Below are 10,940 nucleotides of genomic sequence, written 5' to 3'. Positions count from 1 at the left end.
GTAAAACTACTACATGTTCTTAAATTAAACATCCAGGCCAGGTTTCCTCTTCCCTCAGTTTTCCCAATCTTCTCATCTAATGCCAAGAAAGAAAAAGAGCTGCATATTTTCCTAAATTTTAAAATATTTCTTTAAAATTGAGAAACCTAAACCATTGCAGGACTTGTAGGTAGAAATATTGAGATTCTATAACAACCTATCTCATTGCAGTTACGTCATTGTTCAGCTTTACCTTTGTGCCAAATCATACAGTTATAAAGAAACCAAAATGCCAGAATGTTTGAATGCCACAGGAAAGGACATACAAGTCTGGTTTACTGTCTTGACAGTAACCCTGCTGTCCTGTCCACCGATGTGCCTCTCTGCATAGGAGAAAAACAAATGCCATTAAGTTGCAAATGCTGCAGCACCTTCAGGGCTGCTGCGAGTGGTAAAGCTGAACTAGAGGTCGGCGTCTCCCCTGACTGATACCTCAGGGAGTGGAAGCTGGCAGAGCTATGCGTATCTGAGGAGTTCAGATTGGCGCGGGTTGCCAGTCAGCCTGATTGGAATAAACAAGGACTCTGACACCAATACGGGAACAAATGAAGCCTGCGCGCTTTATTTATTCATTCATTCAGTCAGTGTCATGCACAGGCGGGGAGGCTCATGTTATAAGCAACAAGTAAAGCAAAGTGCAGGCGTTTTTTAAGACTTCAGCATGTTTGTGTAGTTGTGTTGTAGGTCTTTTCTGTCTGAGTGCACAAAAAAGACATTTGACAGTAAATAAAGTACACACAACAGCGGGTCAGTTTAGCAACAGTTTAACTACAGTGAAAACAGAACATGGTGACATTTTACATACAAGTACATTTTCTTTTCAGTTTATAGATCTGCCATTTGATTGGTCCACTACTTTGGTCCAAAATGAAATTTCCCAAGAATTGTCGGATGGATTGAACATCTATGGTCCCAATGGAGGTGAGATCCTCTGGTAATACCCTGACTTTTCTTCCAGTACCACCATGATTTAACGTGTGTGGTTATGAGTAAAAATGTCTTGACAACTGTTGGATGGACAACACTGATTTTTACACAAATATCCATGTTCCACTTTAACCACACTGTGACATACCTAATGCGGTCATGTCTACTCCACCATGTCTGATCTTTGAAGTGAACTCAGCAGTGTAACTTAGAAGACGCTGAGTAACACCAGGACCGGGGTTTCTTTCTCTCTGCCAGCACCTTGCACTGTCTGATGCCGTAATGTGATAGGACGAACAAAATACCCTTGTGAAGAGTGGACACAGAGAGAGATGCACACACACACAAGTGTGCCTCTTCAGATTCATAATAGGAGTATGATTATTGGATACATATCTTTCAACTATGAGAAACTCAACTCCTTCCCTCTGTGTATGTGTGTCATTCCCTGCTGTCATTATATTCCTCAGTACTTGTGAGTGGGTGCAATTCAGTGGTGTGGTGTACATTACCCTCTGTTGTTAAACTCTGACCCGAAGCTCACAATTATCCCCATGCATATTTCATAGACGCCCGATGACAAAAGTGCACGTATCCGTTACTGACCTGACTGCTACAGCCTCACCTGTTCTGACCAGAGAAGAAAGATTAAGTCAGAGAGGAAAGAACAGTTGACTGGAAGGAGAAGGACGAAGGTGATGAAGGTGGTGGCACAATGAAAGGATTATGAAGTAACTGAAGAGACGAGGAGGAGGAGAGCGGTACGCTTGCAAGGAAAGAGGTGACAATCAAGCTGAAGATGATGGATTCACAGTAACGGAGCAGATATCTCTGAAATGAAGATGCAAGCGAGCGTCTTTGGTGTCTTCTCACTCACGGTGCAACATTGATGCATTTCTTTTCCCCTTTGTGGCAGAAGCTGGTTTAATAAGCGGAGGAGACACATTCGGATGAATAATCCCACGCATACAAATGAAGCTGACACATGCAAATCTGTACGGCTGACATTCAGGTGAGAGCACTTGAGTTAAGAAATGTTTAGAGTTAGGAAAATTGCACTGATGATTAGATGTGACGATATGACGAGGCAGTTATGGAGGGTGCAAAACATTGTGTTCAATCACAGATTTCTTTTCCTTTAGTATAACTTCTTATTTGTGGCCTTCATTTGCATTTCCTCAATGGAGTTTGTTTAGATTTACTAGTATTTGCCTCAGAACTCGCTTATATTTGGATGTTATCCAATTCACCCTTTTATTTTATTTTGGGAAATGTTATTTCGTCCCATAATTTAACCAGTATTCATTTCCAAGATCCAATCTGACATTTGTTGAACAAGAAGCAATTCCCCAAACAGTTTTTGAGTAATGGAAGTTAATATAATGGATTTCAAAGGTCCATATTAGATGTAATCTATATATTAAATGAAAACATTATTTATACTATTATTCCAAGCTCATGTTTTGTTTTTGTTTTTTTGCAGGACTCAGGGTTTCCTTCTATTCAGATCTTATCCAGACCAACAAACATATTCTGCTAATCAAAACCTACAAGCTATACACGATCACCCCAAAGAACGTGAACTAACTGTAAACATACTTTGAACTCCATGACAGCTACCAGCAACCTTACAAGTATGGATTTACAGGGCCGGAAATGGAGCACCAGCTTTTCAGGTGCACAGCAGCCAGTTGCATCAATCTATCCATCGCTTGAGCATTGGTCATCAACATCATTTCAAAGTCCAAGCAGTCATGAAGTACCGAGCGTATCATCTCTGGTCCCTTCTTCGGTCAGCACACTCATGCCTGGCTATAAACCCGCCACCACTGAAAACGTATACCCAGCGCTTCCGTCTTCTTTTGAAGTAACACCAGAGCCTCAACTTTCAGGAACTTCGCCCTCTGGGTCCTCAGATGTCCAAGATCAAAAAACCCTGGCTTTACCACTTCCTTCTAGTGATACTCCTCAGGACGTTCAGCATAGTGAACCATCACATGGAGGCCCACTGGAGGAGGGATCAATTGGTCTAATGTTACTCAAAAATGTCCCTGGAGAAAACCCAGGTATGGTAAAAAAAATTCTGACGTGGTGTTTTGATGAGGCCCAAAAACTCACATATGAATTTTAGTGTTGCCTCTTAGTTTAGATTAAAGGGAAGAAACTTTATTTTAAATAGGAATAGTTTGGGAAAAACAATATGAGAAGAACTGTAATGAGTTGAATCGTGGTTCTGCACAGGTGGTTAAGCACACGAAAACTGGAAAAAGCATTTGTTTACGGAGCTGACCCCGGCGCAGGCACAGGCGCTCCAACAACTTCAATGTTGGAAGCACAGTGGAAATATACATATTTGCTTTGTTGCAGAGAGTTTGATGAGAAACTCTGTTAAATATGAAACTGGGTGCCATTAATCTTCTTGTCTAACTATTGGAATAAGCATATATCTCAAAACTTTGAACTATTTGTTTAAAATGTACTTTTATTTAAACAAATGGGGCTAGCCTAACCCATGACAAACATTCATAGTATGCTCTTACAGAGTCAAACCTCCTTTTTTTATATTTGTACCATAGCAGATGTTTCCTTTATTGACCTAACAAAGTACTCGGATACAGTTTCTTGTCACTGCTGGCAATATTGTCAACGCTGTTTAATACAAGAGGTGTTTTCTTCAGTGAAGACAAATTACTCTCATTAAGAGGAAGATTAATTAAACCTCACTCTTTTTAATCAAGGAAGAGGAAATTAAGAGAAATGAGTACTAGAATCTTTGGGGTCTAATTAGAACCAATCAAGCAATGTCTGATAACTAAATGTTTTAAACTTCAGGATTACATGTCTAATTACTGGTGTATTGTTTTAAGCAACATGATCCTAGGGATAGTAAAGTTAATCTGTCGGTGCACAACAACAAGATGGATAGGAATTCAATTTTGTGTTGATGTTCATGGTCCTCAGAGGATAAATCCAACTATCTTTGATGATCCTCTGACTTCTCCTTTAGCACCACCATCCCAACATTTGGGATTTTCGCTGTTGAATGGAATGCCATAACATTTAGTATTGAATTGTAATAAGTTATGATCTTGGACTAGAGCTATCATCAGCTTAAAGTTAAAGAGTCTTTAGTTTCTGACAAAATACCTGCAAAACTAATGATTACCATCATCCTCAGCTGTTGATCTTTTTGTAGAGCTACATAGCAAATGTTTACATGCTCTTAATTTGCTAAAATTCTCGCTTAGCTGCTAAATTCTTCAGTTGTGTAGTTCAGCGAAAGCGGCCGCAATAATTATCTATACATATCAGACTTGCACCACATAAAATCTGATCACTGAGTACAGCTAATTAATCCCTGTGGATAAATTATTCAATCTGTATTTTCAAATTTAAAAACAACATAACCAAGAGTCTATATATCAGAAGATCAGACAGTAAAAGATGTGAGGTGAAATAAACAAACACTCTGACCCAAGATTTCATCATTAACTGTATAATAAAATGGTTATCTGCCTTGCCTTCTTCAAAAGCTCTTCAAAGGCAGACATCTTCTTTCAAGAAGATGTCACATACAGAAGCTTCTTTTTTTTTTTGCACACTAGGATTCTTGCCAGCATTTTTCTTAAAGATAAATCATCCCTACAGGGTTGTTTCCAGTATGTACTATTCTCTAACCTCTGTAAATGTCTATGATTTCTAAATGCATGTAATGTTTCAGCCTCTCTCAGCCGGGAAGCAGCCTTAACTGATGGCTTTCACAAAATAACCGAGCCATCCATCCATTCCCGACACCAACTCCTTCTTCTATCCAGAGTTCCAGACAGAGTGGTTTCTTATCTGTTGGTAGACGAGATAGATAAAGTAGTGTTTGGTGTGCAATTTGTTTCATTGCTACTCGACCTCACAGTGGCCTATGACACTCTTGGTCATGACGTCAAAAGAGTTCATGCACAACCCTGGGTTTCCCCAGAGGTCTACTCTCAGACCTATGATATTAATTACCCCCCGCGGGTGTATCACTTATCACTTTAATTGTGCTTTTTACCAATGTTGTGCCAGCCATGTGGACAGTTTTATCTATCTAATGATAAGTACTAGTTAGAAGTTGTGTTAGCAAGGTTGTGCATAGAGGGTACAACATTTTCTTGCAATTTTACTTACTATAAACCAAAGTACCATGCAGCATGTTAAGCAGTTCTTAGTATTTTCTTTTTTTCAAAGGAATTCTAATCCAATCTGTTTATCTCTTCGTGATTGGGATTGTTTTTGTTTTTAGGTAATCCTCTGTCTCACCTTCAGGTACATAATGAAGATTATTCTCCATTTTCATTTATGTCAATTTGTCTCAGTTTGTTTGATGTAACTGATACAAGGAAATGGCTACTTTAGGCGAGGAAGCAACGATAAACTCCCAAAGGTTCATAAATGACTTACCTCAACATTAACCACATCATCATACTCCATCACACCCCTATGCTACAGCACGATGTTGTTGTGAGGCTTTTATCAAAAACTAGTGAGAGGCTTCAGGTTCACACGGTTACACGGCGGCCTCAGGTGGCTGTTAGTCACGCATAAAATTGATTTCAACATTTTTTTTGCCCTACGAGGCATTGCATGCAGCTGATGCTTTACTTAATATTATGGATATCTTCTGTCCTCTGAACAGAGCCTTTTGATGATCAAGCTTAACAGTGTTGGACCAAAATCTCGCGGGCAGCTTGCCTCTAAACGCTAGACCGACCAGCTCAGTTTCATATTTTGAGAAATCACAATACACAAAAACTTTGTCAGACATTCTCTGCCTCTGTGTTTTGTGTTATGAAAAGCTGTGTGTTCATATATTTCATGTTGTGTTATAGTGTAAATGTGCTTGCATGTGCTAAACAAATAATGTTTGTTTACTTTAATAGATTTTTTTTAAATATAATTTCTCTATTACCATGAATTATTCTACGCTAGAAACTATTTAAAGCAGCTATAACCATGTTTGCACTAACTATTTTATGACTGTGAAAACAACATTACAATGAATTTTAATGTGAATTTGCAGCTCCCATCATATATATGGCGCTTTATAACATGTTTCAGCTCATCTGTTAGATGTTACTACTACTTTTTTACTAAAAATCCCACTGATACACACCATATATATTACCCACACACCACACACACCCACACAACACACCACATACATATATATTATATTATATTATATATATATATATAATATATTTATAATATATATATATCTATATATATATATATATATATATATATATATATATATATATATATATATATATATATAAGCGAATATTGGACATATGATTGGCAAACATAAACATAATGCCAAATACATAATGTTCTTCAACTGGATGTATGAATACACAACCAAATACTACAGTATTATGTTAATGTGTTCACAAGTGGCCAAGCAGTTGGATATTTAATATAGAGGCTGCATATTTGCAGTTGTTGCATCACCTGTTCATAGGTTCAAACGTATCTTAAAGCACTCAGTAAAATAGATTGTACCATATGAGCTACTTACATAGGATTAGTTGTCATTAAATATTTACACCCAATTACCAGCCAGGTGTATCTGTTACCCTATAGCTGCTACATATGTCCCCTGTAGACTGAAAAGGGAAGTAGAATTCAAGTTGTGTTGAAGCTCAGGACCTTCTGTATGGTTTTTAATATATATTTATTCATTCATTTGTTTGTTTGTTTAGATTCAGTGCCTAAAACCTGTTCAACATGTCAGCTGTACCTGATTGTGATCTCGATCATTGTCATCAAACTGGTCATCATCTCTGCTCTCTTAGGTAACGTATTTTACGTGCACACAACCTCATATGTATTGACCCAGTTAATTTATTTGCTAGAAGTTCTATAAATACACCAGTAGTGCACTGAATTCACCAGATAAAAACAGAAAATCTTAGACCTGATTTTATCCCATGGTCACATGGCTCTACTATACTTTTATTATATTGTATCATTCGCTTCAAGATTCAAATTTTTTTTTAAAGCAAAAACATATTTATATGTGAAAGAACATGCACAGTGCTTGGACAACATAATAAGAATAAAATTTCAGTGAAATAAGAAGAAAATCTAACATAATGGATTTTCCACATTCAGTATGCCAGTTAATATGTCCTCATTAATGTTGAATACTGAGTCAAAAAGGGCAAATACAGAATCTCTTACAATCTTTGGAGGGTCAAAATTATTTGCTGAGGTTCAAATTTCACCAGCTGTACTAAATCTGTGTCAGAATTGTAAGTATTGAGAGATCACTTCAGTACAGTACATTAACCTAGTGTGTCATGTCACTGCTTTTCTTCTCTCGTGAAATCAGTCAAGTTCCTGGCATTCCCCTCTGAGTCAGGTGAATTCCCTTTTCCTTGTGGTGTGAAGAACTGCAGTACTCCCACTCCGCCATATATTCCGATTGAGAATCCATGGAATGAGACAGTGAACATGACAGCAGGTAAATAAAAAAAAATAAGGGATTGTGATATTAATGCCATTCTAATTTCCTGCTGTCTTGGACATGAGATGAATAGTGCTATCAAGTCATTTGCTATATTAAACTGCAAATACTCTGCTGCTATAAACTTTGTAGATGGTTATGAAGGTAATTCTTAAAATTATTATTGCATGGTTTTGTATCTTTGGTTCCTTTCATTTAACGTACATCCCTCCTTATTCACCTTCTCACACCCAGACTGCTCAGCTATAACCAAAGATAACCTACGTATTGTTGGGGGGACGTTGGCACCCAAGGGCAAGTGGGGGTGGCAGGTCAGCTTGCAATGGAAAGGGAGACACGCCTGTGGAGGAACAATCATCTCTCCTCGCTGGGTCATCACTGCAGCGCACTGCTTTGTTGAGTAAGAGGTGGACATGAGGAGTGAAAGTAAGAAAGACTGGTCATCAGTTAAGGGAGGAATTACACAAAGTTAGATGCAGCCAGGTTGTCCTCCACCCTATTTGCAAATCCACAGTCCACTGAGTGGAGAGGGCTGTAATCAAGATTAAATTAATCAAGTTTTGATCCAATTACGTTCAAGTAATGAGCACTTACTAGAGAAACTGAAGGTAATTTAATATCTCCCTCAGTGTATTTTGCACATGTTGCATCCAGAGTTTCTTGAACATCACTGATGTAGATCTGTCTGCAGGGCCACTCCACTACCTCTAAACGTTTAATTCGGATTTGGAGCAATCAGTGAACAGCCGTTTTGAGCACCAATACAAACTATAAGCAGCTCATTCAATTGTTTGTAGTGCTGCTAAAACAAAATTAAATCATCGTTGACCATAACTGAGTGCAGTTTGGGAGAAATGACTGTAATTACTTACATTTTGTCCCTGCTAAGAAGTCACAATACTGTTTAAACAGTCACTTTTTGATACTTCAATAATTAGGAGCCAATTTGGACTGGGAACAACATTCTTTTTCTAATTTAATAAAAGCAGAAATAATTTTTCTTTATATTTTTTTGGACTCAGCTCCTGGGCAAGAAAGATCTCTGTGTGTTTGCATATTCATTTATAACGTTGTTTCAAGTGATTTATGGCAGTAACACATACAAAAGTTCTTTTTACTTGATTATAGCACAATAGCTGTGAAATCTCTCATCTAGCAATCAGCAATCAAGACCAGGCATCATCAGAGTAAAAATCAGCACAGGCAACAATCAGGATATAGACAGACATTGGCCAGGGCACCCTGGAGATTCTAAACATGAGCTTGAATCATTAACGTCTGTGTCGCACCGCTGTTTCTGCAGTAAAGAAGCGTTTACAACGAGTGACTGGGTGGTGTTGGTGAACACAGTCATCATCGCAGACATCTTTCTGGGGAGACGTTACAGAACAATGGAGGTCGTCTCCCACCCTCGCTTCAACAGCTACAACAACGACTATGATGTGGGCCTGCTGCGCACCGTCACTGACATAGACATGGAAGGTAAAGAGGAGGAGAGATGGCTCCATCTGTCGGCAGAACTGGACAAAAAACACATCATGTACCTTGTTACATTCATAAATACTGTAGGCAAGGCTAGAGTTAAAAAAAAGAAAGAAAAAAGAACCACTTATGGCACTCAAACCAAACGGTGGTTGTAGCAAATGCCAAGTAAACATTCAGTTTGCTCATTGTTTTCACCATCTGTTGGTTTTTTCACAATGCATAGCGCCTGAAACACCCTAATCTCCTTGTGGGCTTTCAAAAATAAATTCTCAAAGCCCGGTTCAAAGGAGAAGTCAAAAAAAGACAAAATCTGCTCGAGGAATTTTACAAGAGAAGTGACAGACGTTTTATAAGCGTGTACAGGAACTTGGCTCGGAAAAAAAACTGAAAATGTGTGGCCTCATAACCATCATACGAGTGATAACCTTTATGTCTTTATTGTTTTTTCTTATAACTGTAAGATTGTATTATCTGATTACTGTGCGCTGTTTGTAGGTGGGGTGCGGCCGATCTGTTTGCCTAGATCAAGTGAGTCCTTTCCTCCTGGAGCACCCTGTTGGATCACAGGCTGGGGACATACTGAGGAAGGAGGTGTGTTCCACTGACACAAACCCTCTAGCAACAGTCAGCTAAAATTTACATCAGTGAAGAGAACAGCTTGCATGTGAGATGTTCTGATACAAACACACTCAAGAAGAGGCGTAACTCAAATGATGATGCAAAGTGAAAAGCACACTTCATCTTTGCAATTTGCTCTTCTGGGCCCCTGCTGGCAGCTACAAGGCTTGAAGCAGATGCTTCATTTGTGAAGGTGTCGTTACGCTTGTTGGCTGCAAATCAAAAGGCATTTTATTAACCTTCTTTGTACACTTACACCACAGTTACTGACACAGTTCCTTTACCTTTTTGTTCTCTATCAGGCTTTGTGACAAACGAGCTAAGGCAGGCTCAAGTCAAGGTAATAGCTCAATCGGTGTGCTCCCACCCAAACGTCTACGGCTCGCACATGACTCCTCGAATGATTTGTGCTGGCATCATGGAAGGAGGAGTGGACACCTGTCAGGTCATATAAAATCTCCATATAATCCTACCTGATACAGGATGTTTTATATACAAAAAAAAAAAAAAAAAACCTAGATCAAACATGCAAACATTGTTCGAAACTATAATAAATGATGTTGTGCTGTTTACAGGGAGACAGTGGTGGACCCCTAGTTTGTAAGGCAGCCAGTGGGGAATGGAGGCTGGCAGGGGTGGTGAGCTGGGGGGATGGCTGTGGTCGGCCCAATAAACCAGGTGTCTACAGCAGAGTGACCCAAGTGGTCCGCTGGGTTGTTAAATATATAAAGGTACTCTATAAAGTCCTGCCTGTCTTTCACTGTATAAACAAGTCAGTCAAGCTTTCTTTAGTGGTTTTATGGTTTAGTCTTTATTGTTTATGTGCTGTTCTTAGACGGAAATTATGTTCTGAACCATGAACTACTCTGGAGAGAACAATATGAGTATCTATCATGTGTTACTCCTATAAAACAGGTTACAGGAACTTGATCACCTCATAACTCTCTCCTACCATCTGTTATGTGTCCTTCCTTCCCAATATCTTACTGTTTATACCTCACTGGATTATTTATTGGCAGACATTTACTTTTAATACTTTTATGTCATGGAAATATGTATAAAACGTTTCACTTTTCTATTTCTGCCTTAGGACAAATCAGTGGACCTTGAGGAAACTACAGGAGCCATGACCTTCAGCTCGCTAAAACCTGACACCTTATAAACAATAAAGTAAAGTAAAGTAAATTGTCTTTATCTGCTTGTTTATGTTGTCATAAAAGAAAAGGAAAAATCATTAGAATATTATGACATCAATAGTCCTGATCCTTACACAAAGTTAACTATCACACTTGATTTTCTTTGTGTGTTGCTGTTGCAGTCCGAGCAACATTTGAGCATCAGTTAAGTTTGCAGCATTGTCGAT

The 10,940-nt window shown here is 38.6% G+C and overlaps 1 protein-coding gene across 1 annotated transcript; it reads left to right on the top strand.

The window, feature by feature from the left end:
• The first annotated feature begins 2,770 nt into the window (after positions 1–2,770).
• On the top strand, positions 2,771–10,739 carry LOC113747428 (transmembrane protease serine 6). Its single transcript, XM_027287239.1, has 9 exons — positions 2,771–3,032; positions 6,708–6,800; positions 7,340–7,471; positions 7,709–7,874; positions 8,778–8,956; positions 9,455–9,550; positions 9,880–10,022; positions 10,153–10,308; positions 10,668–10,739. The coding sequence occupies exons 1-9, from the start codon at positions 2,771–2,773 to the stop codon at positions 10,737–10,739; spliced, it is 1,299 nt and encodes a 432-aa protein (XP_027143040.1).
• Positions 10,740–10,940: the final 201 nt, after the last annotated feature.

Source organism: Larimichthys crocea, chromosome XIII (assembly GCF_000972845.2).
Source record: "Larimichthys crocea isolate SSNF chromosome XIII, L_crocea_2.0, whole genome shotgun sequence".
Lineage (NCBI taxonomy): Eukaryota > Metazoa > Chordata > Actinopteri > Sciaenidae > Larimichthys > Larimichthys crocea.
Note: the sequence above shows the minus strand (reverse complement) of the source record. Positions and strands in the feature narration are given on the sequence as shown.

Excerpts from the sequence above, each read along its gene's own strand:
- LOC113747428 (XM_027287239.1), top strand. The coding sequence starts at position 2,771 with ATGCCTGGCTATAAACCCGCCACCACTGAAAACGTATACCCAGCGCTT. Across the intron at positions 7,875-8,777 it reads GCAGCGCACTGCTTTGTTGA|TAAAGAAGCGTTTACAACGA; the intron begins GTAAGAGGTGGA and ends CTGTTTCTGCAG. Across the intron at positions 8,957-9,454 it reads CACTGACATAGACATGGAAG|GTGGGGTGCGGCCGATCTGT; the intron begins GTAAAGAGGAGG and ends CGCTGTTTGTAG.